We start from the raw sequence: 27661 nt of genomic DNA on the forward strand, positions 1-27661 counted from the left end.
AGACTGTTATTCATTTAGATCAGTGGTTTCCAACCTGGGTTTGGGACCCCCACCCTCCAAGGGGGTCCTCGCAAAAATGTCTGCTGAGATTTTGAGGTTACAAAGATTAAATTTGTTAAAAAAAAAAGATAAAACACCCAATAGTATAATAAAGACCATAAAAGTTATAACTAATCAATGACTAGTTGTGTGTATTGGGTTAAAGCTGAGGACGACCCTGGCTCAAGCAAGGGGATCCTACTCAAGTAAGGGACGGGAACCACTGGTCTAGAGATTTGTTCCATATTTACTCTTACACATGTAAATGGAAAGATACTTGGCTATAAGTTTTAAGTTGAATTATAAAACCCATTTAACAAACTAATCGGACCACATTAATTTCGAGAAATTATTTTTGAGAACTGCTTGTTCAAATAAAGTCAGAATTTGTTAAAACACCAAAATTATGACATCTCCCTTCGAAAAATGCTCAGCACATTTGATTATTTTCTTACATGGTCTTTAAAAGTATGAACAATTGATAAGCTTATGTAAGTAAAACGAAAAACAAAGTTACATTTACCACTTTTTTTTTCATTTCTACTAAACCTATTCAAATGATCAGTTGATTAAAGGTAGTGCTGTCTCTTTAAGATGACGTCAAGTCCAAAAAATAAGCAAACTTTTTAACATATTTAGACTAAATTATATTAGGATCTAGCTATATTATACCATATTATAAAAACGTGTATACAAGTCATATATGTATATATATATATATATATATTTATTTATTTATTTTACACTTCCGGGACACGTCAACGAAGTCAGCGCTCAGACGAACGTCAGCCTTTGGCTGCATCGCTCTACCAGAATCATCATGGAGACTTTGTACAGCATTCCGTTCGTTGTTCTTGAATGTCCGAATATAAAGCTGAAGAAGCCTTCATGGCTGCACATGCCGTCGGCCATGACCGTGTATGCGATCGTTATTGTGTCCTACTTTCTCATCACAGGAGGTAAACGAGCCGTTGGCTAGCTAGTTTGTGCTAAATGCATCTCGTTAAGACCTGTTTCCTAGCTGTCCACTTGTCTCTACTGCCTTTATCTTTCCAGTTTCACTGAATTTATAAAGCAGCTGTGTCGCGTCCATTGTAAAATGTGAAGGGAGGTTAATTCAGTAGCTAAACAAAGAATAGGCTAAGATTAGCCTGGTTTATTTGGTAAAACCGATAGGATTTTGAAAAGTTGTTGTATCAAGGATCTAATCGAGGTGCTTTGTTGGGAGGAATGCCAGGATTTAGTTTGTAGGAAATTTTAAAGCTAGTTTTACAAAATGGTAATTTCTCAAGGTTTAGGGTTCGATAGGGTCCCCTGCTGGTAGTTTGTGGCAACACATGAGTTTGTAATCTGAGACTGATTTTTTTGAAAAAATATTAAAAATGAACAAAAAAGGATTAATAGGCAATTAATTTAAGGATAAAGATGTAACCTACATTTTTTCACTAGGTGAAAACACTCATCCCCTATTCTTAATTCTAAGACTTTTTGCTCTTTGTTTTAAACCTGAGTATATATTTGTTTATGGTTTGGTTACATTTAATGTTCCACTCCACAGGAATCATCTACGATGTTATTGTAGAGCCTCCAAGTGTTGGCTCGATGACTGATGAGCATGGACACCAACGGCCAGTTGCCTTCCTGGCTTACAGGTACAGCAGCCGTATATATATACATCAATCATTCCCATAATTTTGTGGATGCTTAACTGGAGAAATGCATTTTCCCCCCCAGAGTTAACGGCCAGTACATTATGGAAGGTCTGGCCTCAAGTTTTCTCTTCACAATGGGAGGCCTGGGTTTCATAATCCTGGACCGCTCCAACGCACCGAACATTCCAAAACTCAACCGCTTCCTGCTTCTCTTCATCGGGTTTATCAGCGTTCTCCTCAGCTTCTTCATGGCCAGAGTGTTCATGCGCATGAAGCTTCCGTGAGTCAAAACCAGTTGATAAAATGGGATCTGTGTTTATAATTTGATGTCTCAAAGATTACACAGTATTGTGAAAACCCATCTGCTCCTTTGCCGCCTAAATATTTCAGATCAGCAAACACATGTTAGTGTCACACAAAGTAAATGTAAAAAGCATGTTTAAATAGTTTCTTTTAATAAGGGGAAACCCCATCCAGCCTAAACATAACAGGTTGCAATGTCAACTCCTTCACCCACGGCGTCCCACAAGGTTCTGTGCTGGGGCATATATCTGCTCCCTCTTCAGCACATCCTGAGCTCCTTTAAAGGAATCTCCTACCATCTTTACGCAGATGACATCCAACTGTACATCTCCTCTAAGCTGCATGAGATGCTTAAGCTGCAGCTGTTACACACCTCACCTGCTTAGACTCTGAATAAAAACAGCTGAAAACTCACCTGTTCAGGCTGTTGAAAGTGCTATAAAAAAAGTGGTCTAGGTCCTAAGTTGGCGAAGCAGCTCCAAACCATCTCACTACTACTGTCGCGACCACGCGCGGTTCCATCCGCTGGCACTTTGTCGTCCCCGTGCACGGGCCCGGCTCCCACTCGTCCTTTAACTTTGGACTCCACGCTCCGCGGTGCGGATCAGCCTCTTCCAGCTGTTTCACACTCGCCCGTTCGAGCGCAGCCCTCCATGGGTCACTCCCAGTTCTCTGGTGCGAGCGACGGCGGTAAGGGCGCAAACCCAGTCCTCAGACGTCGTTCATTTGACCTCGAACACGCGTCCACTGTTGGAACGCGCGCAAGAATGGCGCCGCCTTTGTCTCATGAGCAAATGGATATCGGAGACCATTCATTGCGGTCACACACTCCATTTTCAGTCCGCTCCTCCTCCCTTCAACAGGATCGTGGAGACGACGTTCACGTCACAGGAACAATCTCAGGCCCTGGAGCTGCGGGAACTTCTGTCCAAGGACGCCATTTCCCAAGTCCCTCGCGGACAAGAGCTCTCAGGCATTTACTACCGCTACTTCGTAGTACCGAAGAAGTCTGGAGGAATGAGACCAATTCTCGACCTTTCCCTGTTCAACTGCTCCATAGCAGTGATGCATTTCCGCATGTTAACAATGAGGCAAGTCCTAGAATACGTGCGCTCCGGGGACTGGTTCACGTCAATAGACCTGAAAGACGCATACTTCCACATCCCAGTAATTCCCAAACACCGGAAGTTCCTGCACTTTTCATTCAAGGGAGTTTCAATACCAGTTCAATCGTCTCCCTTTCGGCTACTCGCTAGCCCCGTGCACCTTCTCCAAATGTCTGGAGACCGCTCTGCAGCCATTGCGCACGGCGGGAATGAGGGTTTTATTTTACCTGGACGATCTGCTCCTATGCGCCCGGTCCAAGGACGAGGCGTCAGAGCAAACCAGGAAGTTAATGGAGCATCTGTCAACCCTGGGGTTTTCCATAAACTGGGAAAAGAGCTCCATCCTTCCATCCCAGTCAATTGTGTTTCTCGGGGTGGAGCTGAACACCTCCCTGATGAGAGCATGTTTCTCTCCGGCGAGAGCGGCAGATCTCACCACGGTGATCTCCCGCATGCAACCCCGCAAGATCGTGAGAGCCCTGTTAGTCATGAAACTTCTGGGCATGATGGCTGCAGCCCACGCTGTGGTGCTGTTAGGTTTACTGCACACGAAGCGCCTGCAGCGTTGGTTCATCCGCCTCCTGGTACACCCGATACGTCAGAAGAGACGTATGTTGAGGGATCCCTCTTCAGTGGGCGGGGACCTCACTCACTGGGGGAATCCCTGCATCCTCTCACACGGGGTCCCCATCGGACGTCCTACGTCACACGTATCTGTGTTTACGGATGCGTCACTGTTGGGTTGTGGGGGCACGTGCTTGTCCCATACGGTGGCAGATCGCTGACCCTCCCACATGCAAGAGCACATAAATGTGTTGGAGCTTATGTCAGTGAGGTATGTGATCAGACACTTCGCTGCTCTTCTCGAGGGCCGTCATGTCGAAGTTCACACAGACAACCAGGTGGCGGCAGCCTACATAAATCGCCAAGGAGGAGCTTGATTCCTCCCACTATTGCGCATAGCCACAGATTTACTCTGTTGTGCACATGTCCACCTGCTGTCCATCAAAGCCACCTACATTCCGGGGGTCCTGAATATAGCAGCGGACATCCTGTCGAGAGGGGGACCCCGCGACTCCGACTGGCGTCTGCATCCCGCACTGATATCACAGATATGGATCAAGTTCGGGGAACCCTCTGTGGATCTGTTTGCGGCTCGCGAAAACGCTCAGTGTCGCCTGTGGTTTTCCCTGAGTCCCCGGGACCACCCCCCACTCGGAGTGGACGCCTTCTCACACCAGCCCTGGCCTCAGACGCTCCTGAATGCGTTTCCGCCAGTCCCACTGATTCCCCGTCTCCTGGACCGAGTTCGGTCGGAACAGCTCTCGGTAATTCTGGTGGCTCCCAGATGCTTGTCTGCGTCATGGTTTTCAGACCTGCAAGCGCTAGTGTCCGGCTCCCCGTGGAGGGCGGACGCCCTTCTCCAGGTGGATGGGATAATCAAACATCCTCCAGAAATAGGCCAACGGCTGTGGGTCTGGCCGCTGAACTGTCACGCTTAGAGGCTTCTGGGCTGCCGCATGATGTGGTCTCCACGATTCAGAGTGCGCGGGCACCTTCTAACGTCACATCTTATGCTGCTAAATGGGCAGCTTTCCAGAAATGGTGCACAGAGCGGAATGTTCAAGCGCTCTCCTGCCAGCTGGCAGATGTCCTATCGTTTCTGCAGATGCTGATGGACAGGGGCCTCGCATTCAGCACTATTAAAACATGCTGCAGCTATCTCATCCTGCCACCAGGGTTTTGGAGATAGATCTGTTTTCAATCATCCAAAACGTTTTCTAAAAGGTGTCAGAAGGAACAGACCTGTGTCCCGCCCGCTATTTCCCTACTGGGACCTAACGGTGGTTCTGCGCAGCTTATCTGAAGCCCCATTTGAACCCTTGGACCAGGTCTCACTCAAGTTCCTGCCACTCAAAACTGCCTTGCTGCTGGCGCTGGCATCAGTCAAGAGAGTGAGCGACCTAACTCGCCCTCTCAGTGGCTCCCACATGCCTCAGGATCCGGGAAGATGGCGGGTCCGCTGTTTTATGCCCCAACCGAGCCTTTGTGCCCCAAAACATTAATACTTCCTTCAAATCCAGGTCAATTTCATTGGCTGGACCTTTTCCTCCTCCCCATAATTCTGATGAGGAGGCGGCTTCCCACCTTCTCTGCCCGGTGCGCGCACTCGCACGATATGTGTCACGCCCTTCAGGGATTCACCGCTCACAAAGCCGGTTTGTGCACTACAGAGATTCTTCCCTTGGGCAAGCGCTGTCGACCCAGCGTCTTTCACACTGGCTGTGTGACGCCATTTCACTCGCTTACACATCATCAGGGCGGGATCCTCCTGAGACACTCAGGGCTCACTCAGCCAGAGGGATTTCCTCTTCGATGGCGCTCCTCAGTGGTGTGTCAATGGAAGACATTTGTCAGGCTGCTTCACCCTGTTCCTTTACTCGTTATTATTTACGAGATGTGTCTTCAGGATCCATCACTCGTTCAGTGCTTGGACCTCAGCAGGCTGAGTGAAAGCATAATGGCACCACATCAGCCCTACTTGAATGAATTTCATCCTCTTGTGGATGATGTTTTTAGTGGGGCCCCACTCTTCTCTCTGGCTGCCTCAGCCTTTTAAGCCCTGGGCTGAGGCTGAGCTACCCCCACTAAAAGGAGACATGTTGGGTGTGTCCATTGGTTGAGCTAACCAGTGTGGCGTAAACCCATCCAGCTGCGCATTATTCCAATAGCAGCTAGCTTAAGGGCTAAGACTAGACGAAATAGAACGTTGGTTACGTATTGTAACCCCAGATTCTATGAGCCTAGTCGCAGCCCTTAAGCAAATGGACCCACTGGTTCTGTAGGACTAAGAGCCATCTGAGGCGAACAGTGGAGTCGCTCCACTTATATACCCACAGGGGTGCCCACCATTGGTGGGCATACATTTAAGCTCTTCATGATTGGCTGATGCTGAGATCATCCTTCCAATAGCAGCTAGCTTAAGGGCTAAGACTAGACGAAATAAAATCTGGGGTTACAATACGTAACCAACGTTACTTTTACAACAGATGTAACGAGACATTCATGCCCACATTAGTTTTATCTGTCTTCTTCTGTTCCTTAATTCCTGATGATGTGTTGCTTTTTTAAATATTTAACCCACTTCATGTTATCAGACAGGTTCTATAGAATTCTACAGGTCTGGTAATATTCAGGTCAGGGTGTGGCCGGTGGAACTGTAATCAGTTCGAACAGAGTTTCTGAGGAGAAAGATGACCGCACGTGTCCAAGAAGGTCTGCGGTTTATGTTCTGTTCTGTTAACCTCAGCTTTGGAGGTTTCACATGAAATGACATACTTGTCTTTATGAGTTAAGCAACTGGAAATCTGCACACTACTTTTATGAGTGTCCGCCCTGGGTCTGGGAGATCAGGGTTCGATTACCGGTCAGGTCACATTAAAGAATTTAAAAATTGGACCCAATGCCTCCCTGCTTGACACTCAGCTTTAAAGGGTTGGATTGGGGGGGTTAAACCACCAAATGGTTCCCGAGCGCAGCCACCGCTGCAGCTCACCGCTGCAGCTCACCGCTCCCCTCCATGGGGATGGGTCAAATGCAGAGATGAATTTCACCAGTGTGTGATGATGACTATGGGACTTTAACTTGTGTTTTACGCAGCTTCCGTGTATGACTTCCTGTCTGAACTGAACTGCAGAGTTCTGAAAACATATGGTGTAAAAAAAAAATAGCAGTTGCTTCTCTTCATGGCTGGCGGAAAGGCGTCCATCCACTATAATAGCGGCTAATTGCTGCAGAGTATGTTTCGCAGTGGTTTCACATCCGGTGGAAAGGAGGGGTAAGGCTATTGACTAATGCTGAGCGTTGTTCAATTCAAATTTCATGGGGCTCTACGGGGCGGGGGCAACTTGGTAAAAGAAAAAATTACATATTTTCTACATTATATCATAGAATATGGTCAGACTTTCATTTTTACAGATTTCTTTAAAATTGTACATAAACTCAGAAAGGGGGAATACCCCGTATTGATTCTGTAAATCATGACTTAACCGGGGATTCAAAAACGTTTTCACATGAGGCCAGGTTGGGTTTCAGAGCTTTTTTTCTCTAACGAATGACATCATCTATTAAAAACAGCGTTTAGTGTTGACCCAGGTTGTCTTCGTCCTGATATTGAAACATGTTAGATCTGCAACATTTAAGTGGCAAAACAAACGGGGCAAATTCTGTGTTACAGTTCTGTAATGGTAACAGAGATCACGCTAACCCGTGTTTTATGTTTTCAGAGGATACCTCATGGGATAAGGATACAAACATCAAAGATCAACAGAGTCAGACATAAATGGCACTGGCGTCCTACAGGAAGTAGCATTTAGATCACCTGTAAATGTTACTGCTCATCACACATGAAGACATTTTGGATTGGAAGCACTGACCAGCTGAAGAACTGAGACCATCCCGTCACAGTCGCATCTGCTCTGTTTGACTTCATTTCTCCCTTTTCTTTCACCATCACGTTAGTCTTTGTTGGCTCTGTTTGTAGGTTATCACAGGAAAACCTATTGCCACTATAGCATACATCAGTAGAGGGTGAAATGTTCATGAAGGCGAGAAATGGTGACGATGAAGCATTCAGAAATAAAATGAGTTCTATGTGATTCTATGGGTGTCTACATTGGTCTGCTTTGTATAGAAAAGGTCTTGAACCTGTAACGGTTTCATTTTTGTACAAGGTTGTGAAATAAATCTCCCTTTACAGAAATCCTCCATCTTTTTATTTGCTTCAGTCCTTAAAGAGAAACTTACCAGCTTGGGTTTTGTTCATCAGTGATCCTGGATGCTGTCACTGCTTTTTGTTCTCTTCTGTCTTGCTGGGTTGTTTCCTGAAAACGGATCAGTTCACCTGTTTGAATTCAAATAAAATGCCATTTTTCCTCCACAAGGTGGCGTTACTGCTCACATTTTTTTTGTTCCGAGTTGCTTTTGAGCTAGTGTCCCATGGAGCACCCCATATTGTTCTTCAGACATGTTTGTTTTCCTCTCGTCTTTGATCACCAACTGTAAACTTTAATAATTATTTTCATGAGATTTGAGAATCATGTGATTAATGATCTACATAGAAACTGGACCACAGTGAAATAAAAGAAGAAACTTTTATGGTTTCCTGAGTAGTTTTTCTGATGGAACAGTGATGTTAATAAAAAATCGTGTAAACTGATGTTTTCGAAATCTAAATGACAAACTGAGACTTCACAAAAACCTAATGGAGTTGTGTCAGCATTTAACATTTAAATGACCTCTGTAGGTGTTTTAATGAATGTTGGCCTAAAGGAAAATCATACTTATTTTTGCTTTTGCTGTCAGAAGCTGGATTCAGAATGTTTAATAGAATAATGCAATTGCAATGAAAGTATTTATTAGATAACTTCTGTACTTTAGTCAAAAATGACTTTAAACCCCTTCTGGCCTCATCCAGACTGAATATGATACTTCTCCATCTGCGAAGGGTACGGAGACAACACAATTACATGTTGGGCTCTGCAGCAGGCCTGCAGAGGTTGATGGAGATGTGCCCAATTTTGTAACTATCCTTCAAAAGTGATAAAGCACGCAAGCCTGTGATTGGTCAGGACGCTGCTCCCTTTAAGCAGCACCACCATTATCCTCTCTTGGCAGACACAGCAGATTGAAGAATGTCTCACGGGAAAAAGTCCAATGACAAGGATGTAAATACACTCGGTACTGAAGGTGTACATATATACAGCTTTAGGATTAGCTCCTTCATCACCTCTGGTGGAGGACCTATGGGTGGTAAGAGCCTATTTTATTGCTATTTGTTTTATCGCAGGACAAATAAGGTTCTACATCTTCATTAGTTGGAACTTCAATGTTATCTTGGGTACGGAATATTAATATTTCACCATGATTCGGAGAGCTGCAATGTGTCACTGAACTGCCAAAATACTTCAAGTGCCACCTAGTGGCCACACAAGTAATTGCCAAACACTGAAATGTAAAACAACACAATGCACCTCATAACCTAAAGATACTACACTATTTTATAGAATCACGCAATAAAACAAAACAGATTATTATATATATAGGTGTTATATTAACATTAGAAAATAAATTCAAGTGGGTTTTTATTGTGTAATATTTCTGGCATTAATGGGTTAAATTAGCTTCTAGACTTTATTGTCTTGGCTCTGCTCAAACTAGCTGTTAGCATGTCAATCTGTTTGATCGATTATCTATTCCACTTCATAGGACCCATAGTTCCTCTTTTAGTCTCCCTTCTCTCCTCAAGGTAATGATATATAATACAGCCAATAATGAAGATATTAGTGAGGGTTTGGGAAGAGAAGCGGAAGAACAACAATTGTTGCTTTTTTAATAGAAGACTAAGAAACTAGAAAAAATAAGATTCAGATTCAGGAAAATTTTCTTCATTAAAACAAACACAAGATCCTTTTTGTCTTGTATCAATTAAAGGTGCATTATGTAGGAATGAAGTAAAACTGACATTCTCTGGTAAAATGTGGTTACTGCAACCACTTTAAACAACTCTGAAGCTTTTTGCTGGCTGTTGTCAAATTATCATTGTTGGCACTGCAGCATTAGCTCGCAGGAGACACAACAACTCCACACTCACTGATGTAAACAGTACGTCCCTCCTTCCTTTGTTAGAAAGGAGAAAAACTGACAATCTCCGCAGCCAGCTGGATATGAAATACGTTTCAGTATAACCTTCCTTCCAAAATAACTGAAACATTAGGGAATTTAGGGATTTTCTCACTGTAAAATTCTCACTATAATCTTACATACTGCACCTTTAAGTTTTACAGATATGTGTCTTTTGAAAAAACATTTTTTCTTCTTTTTGTTGAAATATTGTGTGCTGAGTTTTCTGTTTAGCATTTTAAAAAATCACATTTAAATCATTTTTGCTCATTTTATTTTCAAAAACTTCCAGCTTGGTGTCACTGGTTCTCATCCCAAAAGGGTCTATGCTGGTAAACATTTGGTGTTTTTTCTTCCTATATTTTGTCAAAGTTGAATACAACTACAGCATTTCTTTTTTTTCTCGTTGTGATTTTTTTAAGCTGCTAAACTACAAAAATTGCATCGTCATTTAAAGCAGGGGTGTCCAAAATCTTCACGACAAAATCGTCAGATTAAAAGTCTCCGCGGGCCACAAATATGTGATTTTTTAAAATTATTAACTGGAAATAATTATTACATTTATACACCACACACAGAGAGATAATAATTGATGACATCTGCAGCTGGTTTTAATGTCAACAGATATTCTATAAAGGAATAATCTCACTCTTAGTTCAAGATGTTAATCCAGGGAAAGACTTCCTGTGCAAAAACACATTTTTGAGGGTCTTGAAATGCACACCCTGTCCCTATCCAAAAGTGCTGTGTTTAAAAAAAGCACCACCTGAATTGCACCCGATTGCATAAGCTTCACCAACCTCACACCTTTCCACAGCTCCTTCTGAATAATCTGCTGAGATTTAAACCTGCTGTTTCTGTTTAATAAATCCACTGCGATTAAAATGGGATTATGGCTCTGCTTTTACGTTCCCATTGCCATGAGATAGAAATTTCTGCACTTTTTGTTTTACTTAGCAGAGGGGTCTTTCTCCTCCCTCGTCTTGTTTGGGTTTTGGCACAATCTGACTAATTTCTCCATTCGTCTAGTCCTAACCAGACGGACTGCAAGGGCTTTTGACCTCTTCTGCCCCTCGACTTGCATTGCACACCCATCCCTGCAGCTCTGCTGGTCAGCCCATCTGCTGACATAAGGATTAACTTTGTAATGCAGCACATTTCCTCTATCAATGCTGTGCTGCTTTACATGAGATTTGGCACAAAAAGTCAACAATGAAAGAAATTGTGCAGCAATTTTGGGTCATGTTCCTAAACCTTTCCACCAAATCACCATTACTTCTGTGTACTGATGATTAGATGTTCAACCCTAATAATCAATCATGAGAACATATTATTTTCCATCGTTTGAATCAGAGGATGTAACTCACAAATCACTGTGCCACTCGTTCTGTTTGTGCTGTAGTGATGTCTAACATTGGTTAACTGCTGTAAGGTCACCAAAGATTGATGAGATTTTGTGGTTCACTTCACCTCCTGACCCCAACACAAAGATTTATTCATCTGATATATTCTACTCAGATTAAAATATCTCATTAATGACCAGAATACACAGAATATGTTTAGAATAATAGCAGAGCAACTGAGTTTTAAGAATATCTGGTTGGATTCAACAAAAATGTAATAATTATTTCATGGACAAAAGCTAAAAAACTACAGTTTACTAATTGATTTATGTAGTTTTCATAACTTATGTATATAAAATATGTTCACACATAGCTATATCACAATATCAATTTTAAGGCATTAACCCATTCATAAAGGTCAAACTTTTTAAAAGCAAAAAATGTACAGTCTCTTTAAACTACAAACTTAAATCAAACCTCTGTATAATATACAATACAAAGTCTGAGTTGTACTAGAGTAAGGTGGCCTAATGAGTGGAAGCGCCACGAGCCAACTGGCTGGCCAGGCAATTACTTGGGGGCCCCAGGCCACAAGGGGGCACCAGAGGGCCAACACACTTTAAAGTTTGGACCACAGCAGTAGTGAGACAGTAAAATCTGTCACTTGACAGCACCGTTGGCCATCTCACACCACTTGATGGGATCCTCCCGACTACTCTAGTGCATATTTTGATTGACAGTTATACGTCTAGTCTTCTTAGGACAATAGCATATTTTGCTTTGGGCCCTATGACAACCTTGCAGCCCTACTGTTAATGAGAAGGCTACTATAACTCTTGATAAGGAAAAAATGTTTAGCAAAAGTTTTGTGGAAGTAACTTTTTTATAGAGCTGTGACCAAATTAAGCAAATTGAAGCGGATTTACCTGGTAAACGCTGAGAATACTCGCCCGAGCAAAGACAGGAGAGAAATCAACAGAGCGGGAAGACCCAGCTTGTTCATTTTAGTAAAAATATCAATACAATCTGTGGTGTGACATTTCCAACCAATAGAGAACCAAATGTCTGCTTTCAGATTGGTTACAGAATGTTTTTTTTTATATAAATCCACAACAAATCCACACAATTTAGACCCACTTGGACCAGTCTTCATCAGAGCCAGCGAGCTGTATCAGTGTTATGCCCTACTGTGTCCTCTCTGTCCAGGCTTTAGTACAGGCTGCACCTGTGCACCGTGTCTGATGCAGATCGCCACTGGGGCTGCTTGCCTGTTTGTCTGATGAGGCGTATTTTAATCAACTACTTGTAAACTCCAAAAACTGTGTTTGTCTCCGTTTTATGCAATGGCCCAACGAGATACATTGTAACAAAAACTCATCCTCTTTTTTTAATTTAAAAGGGGTCATGTGATTGTATTGTTCTACAACAGGACTCCGTTGTTTGGAGTCGAGTCTAAATCAGGGTGTTAATTGGCTGCGTCAGACCTTTTTGTTGAATATTGTTGAGAGTTAATACTTGTTTTATAACTTCCTTCCATATCGGAAAGAATCTTGCTTTTCATTTTCACCATCCCATTTACCTCCCACCGCTGCTGCCTCAGTGCTGACAAATCCACATAGCTATGCGGGACACAAAGGCTCGGATTTAGCTGCCGGGCTGACGTTAGGGTGGGCAGGGCCAGCATGGAAATTTCTGCTGCTTTGCCCCGGCACAGATTTCAGACTAATCAAAACAACTGCCGCCGTCAACCCTTCCTCACTGACTGCAGCCCACATGACCGGTAGGCCAGTCATCACTTTTATCCTGGAAATGCAGCCAGATCAGGACAGGCCAGTGATGAGTGCAAGAGAGGAGTGCAGCCATTGTTGGAAAAGAGCTGACAGCTTGGATTGGGATCTGGTTTGATAGGCAGAAATATTGACAGATCTAATCTGAAGAGCCGGGTCACCAGAGTGCAATGAGCTTCATGTGGATGACTCATACTGCAATTACAGATCATTTTAAATTGTCTAAATCAAACACACAATTTACCACATCTCTGAGTAGGTTAGTGGGAGTGTACTGCTCCTGAGAGAGCTCCACATGCAGCCAGCATGGCTGCAGCCTTGCTCCGCTGCAGCCATAGCCAGGCAGCCAGAGCACCCAGGAGCTCCTGCCTCCACTGCGGTCAGAGATCCTCCAGAAGGGAGGGAGACTATACCAAAGTGGGGGCAGTGCTTTACCTCAGAGCATCTCAACCATGTTTCTCTGGCTAAAAGCACCTGCCAACCTTTGTTAGCTTCGGTTTGCTAGCTTGAGCTTCGGTACCCCTACCAACATGTCATATTTCGACCCATTTTCGACCAAGCAGTGTTATGCTAAATACGCAGCATTTTAGCCCATTTAACCAGCACATTAAAGTACTGGTAAATGTTCTGATATAATTTTACTCGTCAAAAAAAAAAAAAAGATTAGCTGAGACTTCTTGGATGATCTCTTAGTGCAGTTAATGAGCTTGCCCTCTTTGTCAAATAATTTTATGATTAACATCCAAACACGAACACACAGAGGGCACAACTTAAGTTCAGAGAGTGGAAATAGCCGAACATCTATTAACGCCAAGGCCGAGGCCTTTACCTAGAGCTAGCCGCTAGCGCTAGCTCTGACATTAATCAATATCTTATTATTCATAATCTCAAGCATTTAATTACACCTAAAAGGATGAGTTATAAAAAATTCATTGCCATCAGAGTTGCCATGACTGTAAACTAGATCTATTAAACCTAAAATGGTTTTTTTGAACCATACTGTTTTTTCTGCTGTGAAATTGGAATTTTTAACATGGGAGTCAACGAGGGTGTTGGAGCCAGCATTTAGTGAATCAGGGGGGAACTGCAATTTTTGTCACTTCTGTGTCACTTTTGCCAGCTGGAGATTTCCCCTTCGTTGTGGAAATGTACCGTATGAGGTGTTTCAGACAGGTCCCACCAGCGGAGGACCTCAGGGCAGAGCCTGGACTCATTAGAGAGGCTTATCGATCGTTCACACTAAGCGTGTAACGGCAGCCCGGTTTCCACACCGTTTCCAGACAGACTGCCATTCACACAGACTGTGGTTCATGTGCTGTACACTTCCAGAAATCTGCTTCCACAACAATGATTAGATGTGTGCTGGGACGTAATTTTGGGGGGGGACGGGTGGGACATGTCCCCCCCACTTTTTCAAAAGGCAGTTTTGGTCCCCCGCACTTTTTTCCATCCAAAAACAATGTTACGCTCCATTAAATGGATTTGGTTGAGCACTAGGACCGAAACGGAAACCGGTTTACTATTAGACCCGCCCAAAAGCTAATCTATTGGCTCTGCTGATACTTGCTAACGTATTATTGACTGTTGCTGCTGTCACTCAAGTTGTAAACAGTCAGAACGTGCTCACGTTGTTTTGCTAGTTTGGAGCCGCTAGGGAACACCGGTACTGAGTCACATCGTCAACTAGACGCTGTGTAATATCAGAGCTCAGCTCAGCTTCCATTACATAACATTTGAATAAGTGTTCATTTGTGAGTCTTTGGTAGTTAGGCACAGCCAGGAGGCAGCATGTCAAGAAAACGAAAAGTGGATATAAGAGACTTCTTTCAAAGTCTAAACGTAAGTTGGAACATGTGACAGACCTGCATTAAGCTCAGACTCACCTCCTCCTTCACAAACATACTTAAAACTAACTTTTACAAACTCATCTCCTCCACATAACTGACTCCTCAGACACAATTTATTCGTATTATTATAATTATTATTATTTTTATTATTACTATTATCATAATTATTATTACTAGTAGTAGTAGTAGTAGAAGTGTAACTTCAAAACTTTTATCATTTAACTTTATTGTAAACTCATCTATTGCAATGCATATTTTCACATTAAAAAGCTCTGAAAAATGAACAGTATCATCATCATCAACAGATTTTTTTAAGCTTAATGTCAAAGATGTACACTTTTCATTAGATTTATCTTATTTTTTCCTTTTATTTTTTGTGTGTTGAAATGCAACAACTGTTTAAACACTTTTAAGGGAAAAAACATATTTAATATGTTTTTATACACTCAAATGTTAGGGTGATGATCATGTGTAAAACCTTAGTTCAGCATGTCCTCTAACACAGCAAATGAACAAACGGCCAGATCTCAGGAGGGACCGTTTATGTATAAATAATTTTTATACTTTTGACTAGGCCTGGGAAAGTAACACATTTTGCTGGACGATATTTTGTCCAACAAATTGTTGATGATAAACGATATCATTGTCAACATTATCTAGACCAAAATAACCACTAATATAATGTTAATATATCATAATAATGCAAGTACACCCTTTAAAATGCAACAAATGAACCTTCATTTAACATTGAAATGTCCAGAACCAGAACTTCTAAATGAATAAAAATAACAAACAAAAATTAAATAAAAAAGGAATCTAACTCCCTGTTAGAAAATGTTGCACCAAAAACAATAAAAAAAGACCCAAAACAATAAATGCAATGGCCTATCCATTGTCAACAGCCAAAACTGCACTTCAATAAGGATGGAAAAATTATTGAGATGGGCACGTGACGTGTCAAGGGGTCTTTACATAACACCCCCCACCCCAAATCCGCACAAGCCTGCTGTGTCCCCCCCACTTCTGAAATCAAAATTTCGTCCCTGGATGTGTGACATAATATGTTTAAAGATATACCCGTAAATATAACGTGAACCATCAAACACTGTGAGCTGATATCCCTGTGACCGCATGACAGCCAGTGTGAATGCTCTGATTGAACTCTTTGGTCTAGGTGGAAGCCTTATGTATTGCAAACTGCATTCGTTAAGTATTCAGTGTTTTTGAGGCTATAGAGTTCCTCTGGATGAGTTTAGAAAAAGTCTTCTGCTTGGATAACTAGAGAAGATAAATAAATGATAGGCAATCATTTCTTTAGAAATAGAAAAAAAGCCCCTGCGAAAATGTCCTTTCTGTTGTTAGATGTGATATAAATTAGTTTAATTAACACAGTTTTTAGATAGAAAGACACTGAAGATGCTGACTTGTGTTTTTCCACACCTCCACTCCCTATTTTCATCCTCTGAACAAGTCGATCAGATGCTTACTCTCCTAGAAAATGGTGGAAATTATTGGAAAAGTTGAGGAAAATCAGCACCCACAACTCTACAGCCTTTATATGTAGTGGGTGTTGGAGACACAATCAAGCTTGTACTCAGAAATTAAGCTTAAGTTGACATGTCATTCATTTCTGATATTTTTAGGTGAGTTTGTTAATTGGACATATTTTACGAGGACATGATGTGAATCTGAGTCTTTCCTCGCATCTTTAAGAGGGCACAAGATTATTGAATTTAGTAAACCAAGAATAAAGGTCACCATAACTCACTTTATCAATTAACCAACCAACCAACAAATCAATCAATCAATCAATCAACCAATCAATCAATCACTTTATTAAAGACACAAGGTCCAAAACAGATAATAAAAACATAAATAAGTAAAACAGGTAAAAATACGTGCAAGCTCTTTTAGGCTCACATAAAGTTTAAGATGCCAATAATTCCACATGTTAGAATAAAACATGACAGAACTCTGTGTGGGGTTTGTCAGGGACAGGATTATACTGTTCTTAGAGTCCCTTAATCTACACATACAACTGTACATGAGATTCTGTCTCACTGCAGGGCTTGTAGGTACACCCACACTAACAAACATTGTGCTTGCACTGCACCGTCTTGGCATTCTAAGCATTGTCCATCCCATCCTTATATGCAACAGTGAGTTTCCTCATGCTGCTTTGCTTATAACGCTTCCATAGATGGGCCGTGTACATAGGGCAGTTTTTACAGGTACAGAACACATTCCAAATCTGCGTGCCAGTGTGTTTGCTTGTGCATACAGTAGACGGCACTGTCTGTAAATGTCCACATCATCATCTGTCAGGTCAGCAGATATGTGATGTCCCAAACATTTAATCTCAGAACATTCATTTAGAACAGCACCGGATAGAAGGAAATCAGGAAAAACCAGCTTACTGTCCTTGGTTCTCACGATTAAAAGACGACTTTTTTGGCATTAAAATTGATGTCAAACTCAGACCGTCAGTAACTGCTGAAAGCCAGCACCGTATGGGCAGAAGATCACCAAATCGTCTGCATATATTAAGTGGATTAATATGTCCCACCAACCACACATCCAGTTCTGCAGTCATTAAGCCGCTTCGACAGATCGTCCATATAGACATTAAACAGAAGAGGAGACAGAATACCTCCTTGTCTAACACCATTACAGACCTTAAAAGGAGAGGACACACAATTACCCCATTTCACCTACACAGACTGGTGTGTATACCAAAATGATAAAATCCTAATTACAGACTCAGGAACACCCCTGTCCTGTAATTTATAAAACAATGTTTCATGGTTAATGCGATCAAAAGCCTTTGATGCGTCAATAAAACCCATAAAAATAGTGGGATTACGCGTGTTATAAAAATCTAAAAACTCTTTCAGAGCAAAAATACACATGTCTGTACCATGCTTTGATTTAAAACCAAACTGATTGTCAGTTGTCAGAGTAAAATGCTCCATTCTATTTTAATCAACTTTCTCCATAACTTTAGATAAAATACTGGCCAGAGCTATTGGCCGATAATTATCTCTCACTGATTTTGCCAGCTTTATCTTTTAAAATTGGCACTACTGTAACAGATAAAATGGAGTCAGGTAAAATGCCTTGAATTAAAAACCCTGTAAAACAGATAGCAAGCAGAGGAAAGAGTTTTCTACTCGCATGCCTTAGGTGTTCTGCAGAGATAGCATCCCTACCACATGCCTTATTGTCCTTTAAGCCCATAACTGCGTCATGGACCTCCTGTGGAGAGACCCTCACATCCTCCATAGTATCAATACTATCCACCATAGGTGGGTTACTTTTTACACAGTTAAAAAGCTCACAATAATGACTCTGCCACATCTGGGTAATATTCTCTGAGCCACTTATATCATCAATGTTTGTTGGCAGTGGTGCTCTAGAAGCTTTCATTCTTTTTCCTTCTTTTATCGATAATGTGATGTAATGCAAGTGAATACTTTCACTGACTGTGTTAGCTAACATAAAGCCGCTGCAGCGAAAAATACAAAAGCACTGAGGGCAGGAACCAATGAGGTCAATGACTCATCATTTATTATACAACACAAGCTCTTGCTATAAACACCACCATCATATACTGACTGCTCCCATCCAAAAGAGTTCAACCTGCTTAATGGTAAAAAGGTTTTATTAGACAAGGCTACCAAGGCCCTGTAAGGGACGATGGTGGAGTCTAATAAAGGGGTACCATATAAGCTGAAACATGACTTTTAACCCTCTCAGACTCAAAATAAATTTTGATAAAAGGACGAACAACTAAGTCCTCCAGGGGTACTTCTGAGTAAAAAAAAAATGCTCATGAAATACGTATGTGGAGAACCAGGTAGGTAGGTTTTAACTGTTGCAAATCTGCAACGCCTGCCTCCAGAGGGTTAATGTTTATTTAGCCTTTTGTGCTAATGTGCTTTAAAATAGCCTCATAGTTTAACATTTAAAATAAAAATGTTTTCAGAGCCTCCTTATTTGTTAGTTAGCTTCATATTATGTGGGTTGCAGGTCTGAATTGGTGAAAAAGCTAAACATGGAAGTCAATGGGGCGATAAGAGCTATCTTCCAATCCCGTTTGTTATGTGCCATGGATTTCACACTTTCAAATGGTGGCAAAAGTTATTTTAGGTTTGGTGGGAAAAGACAGAGCACTACAAATGCTCGTCCCACCAAGTTGATGTCATCAAACCAGATACGAAGGAAGATGGCTGTGAGTTTAGTGAGCTTTAAATCCATCGTTTAGGACAAAAGAAGCAGCATTAAACATGGAGGAAAGGACTATAAATCTGGTCATGTAGCAGCTATGCTAGGGGAGAGGAGATTCTTCGGTCAACTTGCCTAAGTCTCCTCGCTTTCCAACACATTCTCACACCCAAGGCGTCAAAATAAGACGCGTGTGACCAAGCCTCAATATATGACGATTCGGGACGCCCCAGGGATTCAGGAGACGACGATCTGGGACACGCTGGGTCATGTGGCTCTGCTGGCGTCACTGTTAGACGCGCGCGGTCACACGGACATTATTCAACTATTTAACCTTCCCCTCACCCCAATCCTAACCTTAAGGTCCATAAACTGTGACCTTAAGGTTAGGATTGGGGTGAGGGGAAGGTTAAGTAGTTCACAAGTAGTTCTAATGTCTGTCCCACCACCGGTGTCGGATACCGACGCTCTGGGACGCTGCGGCAGCTGTTTGTCCCTGATCGTCGTGTCCTGACGCGCTGGGGCGTCCCGAATCGTCATATATTGAGGCTTGGTCACACGCGTCTTATTTTGACACCTTGGGTGTGAGAATGTGGGTCCCCGGAAGAATGAAAAAATAAATGCAAGTGAACGGAGCTAAAAGAGCTATTTTCTAATTCGCTTTGACCCACACCCTGAATCACACTTTACTTGCATTCATTTTTTCTTTGCTCCAGGAACCATGAGCCAACCCGAAGAAGAGGAAACTTAGGCTCCCTATAGGTTCCTGAAATGGCCCAGAAAGTCATTTCAGACTGGCCCGGTGAAATAGAGACATGTTCATGCCACAAAGGTCCGTCAATTACCTTCAAGTTTTAATAGTGGAAACAGGTCTCCAGTAAAATTCATTCAACACAAAAATCAAAGCTTTGTATTCCTGACTCAATGTTCGATGGATAATTAGAAACCTTTGATTATTTTCCGAATCTCCGACATGTGAAAGTGAAAAAAGCTGCTGTTACATTCCAATAATAATTGGAAAGAAGCAGTAAATGTAGGTTTCAGCTGGACCGTTTCTGTCTCTAATGAAGAAGTTCATTAATGCAGAAATAGTTTTAATGAACCAGTAACACATTTGACTGAAACAGCTCTTGCAGACTTCACGAATGGGTGTTATCTGATAGACTGTGATGGTTTAACTTAATTTCACACTGAACCGAGTTTAAACCATTCCTGCTGCAGCTGTTATAGCTCCAAGTGAAAACAGTGACACTGCACCTTTAACTAAGAAATGTAGCCACAACTTGCACGTAACCTTGAAATGACCCAAGTTTCCACCTGTTCCGTCATCACACAAAAAACACGGATACTGCCTTCTCCGTGTAACCACGGCAACTCCTCCCTCAACCTGAAGCATCACTAAAGAGGGGAGGGAGACACCGCCTGTCTATCTATCAAAACCCCCACGAGCTCACGTGCGTTCAACATCGTTCTAACACACCATCTGGTTTTTTGCTCCTCCCGTCTGATCTGAGACCGGAAGGATGCTGCTGCTCCCGATGCTGCTGCGGCTGCAAGGAGGAGGAGAGAGGAGGTGAGCGCATTTGGAAGAGCGGCTTTCTCTCCAAAGCTCCTCCTCTGTCGTCAGTGAGTGAGCGGTCACATTTTTATTTATTTTTTTGCTGAATGAGAGCAAGAGGGCACCGGAGAGGATTTCCTGATCGGAACCCGCGCCCCGCTGTTGTTTTGTCGCCTCTGTCTAAGGTAAGGAAGGTCTCGGCGTGAGCCTCCGCGCGTCATGCGCCTCTCCGACTGAGTTGGGTCTGTTGTTGTTCGGAGGAGGATGTTAGCTCCGAAAGGGCGATTCTGAAGGGCAGACTGGGAGGGAAGGATGGGGGAGAGAAGAGTTGTCTCCTCCATAATCACCTGAAGTCAAACAGGACAGGACGATCTACCAGAGACAGTTATTACAAATCGTCTTTTAGATGTGACCATAAATTAGTCAGATGATTGTAAATCACGCTTTTTTCTTTCCCCTGTTTGCAGGGATGGACCTGAACTTGTAAAGATGGATTTCAGTTAATTTCTGAAGAGGAGAGCTAATGGTTGACCACTGAGACCATTTTGTGGCAAAGCAGATTAATTTTTAATTTGCAAGCAGGTCAATGCCTTACTTCTCAACACTTTAGAGTTTAGTGTGGCAGAACAAAATGAGGTGATTTGAAAGTGTGTACAGTCGGTCGTGTCTTTGTATCTAGAACAGATTGGATTTCATTCTCTTCTGTCTTCTTTTAACTTTGCAGATTTACTGAAGACACCAACTCAAGATTTACAGATTTTGCTATTTCAATTTTTTATGGTACTTAAATGTTGAGGTATCATTTAATCACTTTCAGTAATAAAACTCAGTCGCAACTTTTCAAAAATAAGCAACTTACATGGACGTAATTTTCACTTTAGAAATGGGGGGGTACGGGGTGGGGGGGGGGTACCTTTACAGTATGCTCTAATGGGAAACAGGCTTCAACACAAACGGTTGTTTTCTGCTTGGTCCTAGAGCTCAACCAGTGTCAATTTAATATAGCGTAAGATTGTTTTTGGATGGTTAAAAGCGCAGGGGTCCAAACTTGACTTTGGAAAACGTGTGGGGGGGGCATGTCCCCCCTGTCCCCCCAAAAATTACGTCCATGAACTTACAAATCTAAACATTTGTTTCAGTTACTGATGGTACCGTGACTCGTATGTTTTACCACAGAGCAACATTTAAATAATGGTGAATGACCAGCATTAGGTTCTACAACCCCCCAAGGTTCTTTACAACCAGTCATTCACACACAACCTCACATGCTTTCACTTTCTGGTGGAGATGATGAGCTATAGCCACAGCTGTCCAGGGGTGCACTGACGGAGGTGAGGCGTCCATGCACAGGCACCACGGGGGTCCTGACCACCACCAGGAGACAGGATAGGACAGACATATGGCGTTATGATATTATTTATGGTCGTGAAACAATCATAGTTTAGTTCTAAGAATTTGAGATTTTTCCACAGATTCTAGGCCGAAACATTCAGATCATTTGCAAAGTAACTCCTTCTTCACCTACAACTTCGTCAATATATAAACAAATTATACGTATAGGTATCCCCCCCTCCCCCCCTGTCTATTTCATAGGACTTACCTCTCAAATACCCCGCCAGAAGGAAGTCAATGTCCCATTGGTTTCCATTTAATCACCAGTTTGACTTTTTCTTTCCAAACTGGAAGTGAAGAGCATATTTACCTTGTCATAACTCACAGACAGAGCATTGTAGAATCATAAATATCAGCAAGTATGATTGCCAAAACTGTTCTGTCTCCCAAAGTTGATACGTCTGATCGATTATGCACAGTGCTGATTTCACTAAACTCTGCTTCTCATTAAGTTTGTAATAGAATAAAAGCCAGTGGTACGTGCTTTTCAAGGTGTCCTTAAATAGCCTCTTCTGTTTACCATGGTTACCTAACAAGCTATTATCAACAGCTAAAACCTTTCCTTTGACCTTATACAGTTCTCACATTCATGTAGCAGCTTGTCCTAAAGGGTTAAGGAGCTGCTTTCACACCCATTCCTTTTCCAGAAATGTTATAGCTTGTTTTATTGCTTGATTGCCTGTTCTGGACCATATTTCTTGCCTGATTAAATGGTACTTTGTTTTTTCATTATTTCAATGTGATTTAGCTGAGGCTGATATGATGACATCATTTGGCGAACCAGATCCTGGACAGCACCTGAAACCTTCTCAACTCGTTTGAACCTGGGTAGAAGGCGATGTGTTGTCTCCGATAGATCCTGCTCCCTCACTCTGCCCTACTACCTGCTGAGAGTGAGGACACCAAGTGCTTCTCAGTTATGGGTTCAAATCAACTCAACATGGACTATCCAGAGCGAAGACTTCTGCTAGGTCCGACCAGGAAGCAGCTGGGTCGGAAGTGTCCGCGGAAAAAGCTAAGGCCAGTGCGGATCCTAGGGTTGGTTGTTAGCCTGGTGGCCTTAAGTGTTGTCTCCATCAGTGCCTTGGCCATAAGTTCATATGGTCCCAGAGAGTCAGAGCTCCCCGAGGAGACCCTTCACCAATCGGCCCCTCATAGGACCCTTCTCTTCACCCAGCACCAGCAAGACCCAAATGTGTCAGCTGACATGCCCATAGCCATGAAATCTACAGCAGATGGCAACGAGACACAGGGGGATTACCCACCAGACCTTTTTAGCCTGGCCGAAAGGCGCCAAGGAGCCGTGGTCCTCCACATGTTTGGCATGATCTACATGTTCATTGCCTTAGCCATTGTGTGTGATGAGTTCTTCGTCCCAGCGCTGACAGTGATCACGGAGAAGTTCTCCATTTCTGATGATGTGGCAGGTGCCACCTTCATGGCAGCAGGTGGTTCGGCTCCAGAGCTCTTCACCTCCATCATCGGCGTCTTCATCTCACACAGCAACGTGGGCATCGGGACCATAGTGGGCTCGGCCGTCTTCAACATCCTCTTCGTCATCGGAATGTGCGCCATCTTCTCCAAGGAGATCCTCAACCTGACGTGGTGGCCACTGTTCCGCGACGTGTCCTTCTACATCCTGGATCTGATCATGCTCATCATCTTCTTCCTGGATAACACCATCTCGTTTTGGGAAAGCATCATGCTGCTCACAGCCTACGCCGCCTACGTGATCTTCATGAAGTGCAACAGCAAAGTCGAGGGCTTCGTCAAAGGTTGCATGCACAAGAACCAAGTCGTGGAAGTGGAGGTGCAGCCCAAGGTGAGCCGAGCATAAAGTTTCTTGTGGGAAGTTTGAGTATTTTGGCATCTTTGATGTCGAGTATGGCCGAGTATGGTTTGGACACAAACATTTCCATTAAACATTTCATCTTGACACATTTTCTATAAGACCTAATTAAAACTGTTATGCAGAGGCAATCTTCTGAAAGACACCCATACTTATTGACATCCTATCTATCGTTGACTGTAAAAAAATAAAACCATCACCTCTCAGTCTGTAACAGCAGCTGCCACACATACGCTGTGCTGGCTTCTATCTCACCCTCATTACTCTTAAAATCACAGAAAGTCAGTGGGTGTTCGAGTGCGGTGTGCTGTCAACAGTCAAACTGACCATTTCACATTAATGATTCACTCTTCACTGCTGTGCGGTGCTGGCATACAGTCCTCCACTGTGGGATTAATAAAACACAGTCAAATGTGTAATTCTGGGTTAAGCTGCTCAAATTATGTCCCTGTCTGAGAAACAAATCCTTTGGTAAATCTCAGATGCTATTTTTATCTTTATTTTTTTCTTCTTGGTTAAAGATTTTCCTCATAAATGCTTCATTAAACACTCAATGAGGCCAACCACATACAGTGGGGGGATCGGGTCGTATCTCCTTGCATTGTTTCTAGCACCTCTACAGCTACGATTCGTGACCTCTTTAGTGCAAAGAAAGAAAGAAATCCTTTGTTGGAGGAAATAGTGGCAATAAACGCGTTGGTTTTCCTGACACTGAAGCCCTCAATGACACTGCAGGGCAGAAACCTCTGCAGTGCAATTCGACACTAGTGTAGAGATTATCCAGGCGGATTTGGTTTTCTTTGTGACAAGAGATGGAAATGAAATTTTTAGGAAGTAGCATTTTAGGGCTGTCATTAAGTAGGGATTTATTTTAGGTACATAAAGTTTTTTTTTTAAACAGCGGGTTACACAATGTGTGGAAAAAGCTCAGAGGGAAGCCAATAGGACCATATGCTGAGCTGCCTTTAAACCAAAGTCCTGCTGCTTTAACCTTGATGGTGTTTACGCTGCGTTATTGTGTTCTGGGCTCATGTGGACAAACACCAACCGGGTGCCAGAGAAGACTCAGGTGACCTTGGACTCCAATGGATTTTGTGCTTAAAAATAGATTTTTAAACAGAAAATAATTTGTTAATCATACCTGACTATGTCCCGTCACCTGGCTTATGCAAGCAGAATTTGGCAGAATGTTTCTTCTACGTTAAAAACAAAAGCACACTCTAGTAAAAAGTAAACCACATTAAACTAATAATAGGTTTTTAATGAAACTTCTTTCATTGTTGTCCTTGTTTCAAGGGTTAATAGAACTGCAAATATCATTAGAGGATAATCATCTAAACACTCATTTTAATCAAGTTTTGACACTTCAGGGACGTGGTATTTTAAGACACGAGTGTTATTTTGAGCCTTAATAGATAGTAGTTGGTGTGTGTGTGTGTGTGTGTGTGTGCGTGTGTGCGTGTGTGCGTGTGTGCGTGTGTGTGTGTGTGTGTGTGTGTGTGTGTGTGTGAAGTCCAGAGACGTGGAGTAAGACAGGTAGCTGAACATGAGGATGAGCAGGACTACTCACAGGCTTTTCAGTAGCCAATTCCAAGGCCAATTTTCAGAGACTAGAACAATCAATATCTGTTTTGTTTGGGTCCATAAATGCAACACTTTAACATTTATGCACTTTTTCATTATGTTAGTGTCGCTGCAACAAAGAAAAGAACACGAGGAAGTGTCAAAATTAAAGTAATAATGTCAAGCAAATACAAAAATTATTCAGATAAAACAGCGAAAATGCTATTTAAAAGAAATAAGGTGAAAGTAGCTTAATTCAACAATAGCTCTCAAACCCAACTATACTGTTCTTTTTCCATTGTTTGAACTAAAAGCTCTTGGTGTGTTTTTACACCAAACTACCAGAGTCCCAAAAAGAAAAACATTTGAAGTCACGGACAACAGAAGACGTTTGGACCAACAATGGCTGTTGTTTTGCAGTTTTGTTATTAACTCATTCACTGACAGCCGTCTCCTGATCAGAAAAGCCCTTCGCTGCCAGCATTTTTCACCATTTTCACAGTTTTTTAAGAGTCACAGAATGTTGCACTATATGATGACGTCAACGCCAAAACTACCAAAACTACCAAAACAACCAAAACAAAGAGGAGACCCGCTTCTCACATTAGGAAGAATCTGCGCGTTTCGAGCGTTATCCATTCTTTCTTAATCCATTGTTGAATTGTGAGCGACAGAAGCTTTTCCGGTTCGCGCCTCACTTTTTTTTACAGCAGTGGCCCAAAACGATCTCCTAACACATGGATTTTCTGCTTCCTGATCACGTGACGGGTGACGTATCTGGATGAAAATCGGCTTTAGAGCTGGGATGTTTGTTCTCACATTGGCCTTAGTTGTCATTAGCAGTGAACGGTTTGATTTAAAATGACGACTTTTGTCGTCATTGGCAGTTAATGAGTTCAATTTGTGTTTCTTACTGGATAAATGTTTTTCAACGTGGCACCGTAACCTCCGTAAGTTGTACGTCCAGCCAATCATCTAGTGTGACGTCAACAGGTGCAGGATCCCGAGCCGTCTAGGAAACACGGCGTCTAATATGACGTCCCCCAAAGACGCTAGACCATTATAAGCCTAACAGAAAGAGCGTGAAACAATCCATACTCTGTCACTTTTAATGGTGTGACCCGATATTTATGGTTATATGTTACAAAGCCGCCAATATTTTTGAATAACCGGACATCATTTTATTCATTTTAAACAACATTTTGATGGATATTTTCAGAGATTAATGGTAAAAACTACACATTGTCTCTTTAATGTTCAGCCCATAGTTAAAACAACAACAGGGCAGCACCCGTAGATGAGATACACGATAAACAAATTTCCCATTTGTTGCCTTCTTCCTGATTACTAGTAGAAGGTGGACACGGTCTATTTTTAAACACGTCTATAGGAACAGCATTTTGCTGCCCACAGATGTGCCTGTTTGTTAATTGGCTTTGTGTGCACAAACAAGGTTGTAAATTTTCCTGCAAAAGTTGTTTTAATAAATTGTTCAGTCTACCTATTGTTAAAAATCAATTTTCTTTTGTTTTTGCACTCAATTTACTTTTACATAGTTTCAATTCAGAGTAAGTTTATTGTACCCTAAGTGGATTGTTTTATCACTGATTGCTTTCTAAAAATGCCCTTGGTACAGAGTCTTTGATTGTTAAAGGGTGGTTTTAAATGTTTCCTATTGATTTAAATAAGATGTCTTTCATGCTGTGTGACATACAAACACACACCCTCTCCATTTTATAATTGCTAAATATGTGTATATGCCAAATAAGAAATTAGATTCAGAGCAGTGTTATGTTTTGCAACTAGATGTCATTAGTTGGGTTTGTACCCTCGGACTGCTGCCTTTAATCTCATTACATAACTGCTGGTTCTCCTCTCCTCCTTTAGCACAGTTTCTTATGTGCAACATGTTTATTCTGCATCTTTTTGCACAAAAATAGATAGCTTTGTTTCTCCCATTTGCTACAAAACAACGCTCTGGCTCGCAGACAGAGAGTTAAACTGAGAGCGAGGCTTGCTTTTCGATCAGAAGGTGTCATGATTTGTTGTTTTTCTGTCTTACCCACGGGCTGATGTGTAACATTATCAACAGAAGACTAACAGACCTGTCAGATCTCAGCTCCCTGCAGTGGCTGTGCGATCTATTCCTGCTGTTGTTTTATCAGCAGCCTCATCAAAAGTAATCTGCAATAACCCAGTTAGCACAACTAGACTTTATAACACGTCTTAAACTGACTTCTAGTAGCTAAAGATAGCAGAGTTCTCACCTTCTAGCGAACTTAAGACGTCACAGCATTTAAAGTGACAGAGTATGGAT

General features: G+C 42.2%; 2 protein-coding genes across 8 annotated transcripts in view; both read left to right on the forward strand.

Annotated features, from left to right (window-relative positions):
- Window positions 1-780: 780 nt before the first annotated feature.
- On the forward strand, window positions 781-7862 carry ostc (oligosaccharyltransferase complex subunit). The gene is made up of 4 exons (XM_015946496.3): window positions 781-998; window positions 1598-1691; window positions 1774-1971; window positions 7387-7862. The coding sequence occupies exons 1-4, from the start codon at window positions 860-862 to the stop codon at window positions 7403-7405; spliced, it is 450 nt and encodes a 149-aa protein (XP_015801982.2). The 5' UTR covers window positions 781-859; the 3' UTR covers window positions 7406-7862.
- A 12723-nt stretch (window positions 7863-20585) lies between these two features.
- LOC107377079 (sodium/potassium/calcium exchanger 2) overlaps window positions 20586-27661 on the forward strand; it is a 68785-nt gene continuing 61709 nt past the window's right edge. For 4 of the 7 annotated variants that reach the window (XM_015946492.3, XM_015946495.3, XM_015946493.3 and 1 more), the window contains exons 1-2: window positions 20586-20725; window positions 22681-23754. In XM_015946492.3, coding sequence (XP_015801978.1) covers window positions 22852-23754 — 903 coding nt within the window. In that variant the 5' untranslated portion in view covers window positions 20586-20725; window positions 22681-22851. The remainder of the gene's footprint in view (window positions 20726-22680; window positions 23755-27661) is intronic. The other 3 variants (XM_070547922.1, XM_070547923.1, XM_070547924.1) reach the window with 1 other exon arrangement.

This window comes from Nothobranchius furzeri, chromosome 2 (assembly GCF_043380555.1).
Source record: "Nothobranchius furzeri strain GRZ-AD chromosome 2, NfurGRZ-RIMD1, whole genome shotgun sequence".
Lineage (NCBI taxonomy): Eukaryota > Metazoa > Chordata > Actinopteri > Cyprinodontiformes > Nothobranchiidae > Nothobranchius > Nothobranchius furzeri.

Coding starts and splice junctions, on each gene's coding strand:
- ostc (XM_015946496.3), top strand. CDS start 860: ATGGAGACTTTGTACAGCATTCCGTTCGTTGTTCTTGAATGTCCGAAT. Junction 999..1,597: donor CTACTTTCTCATCACAGGAG/GTAAACGAGCCG, acceptor TCCACTCCACAG/GAATCATCTACGATGTTATT. Junction 1,692..1,773: donor GTTGCCTTCCTGGCTTACAG/GTACAGCAGCCG, acceptor TTTCCCCCCCAG/AGTTAACGGCCAGTACATTA.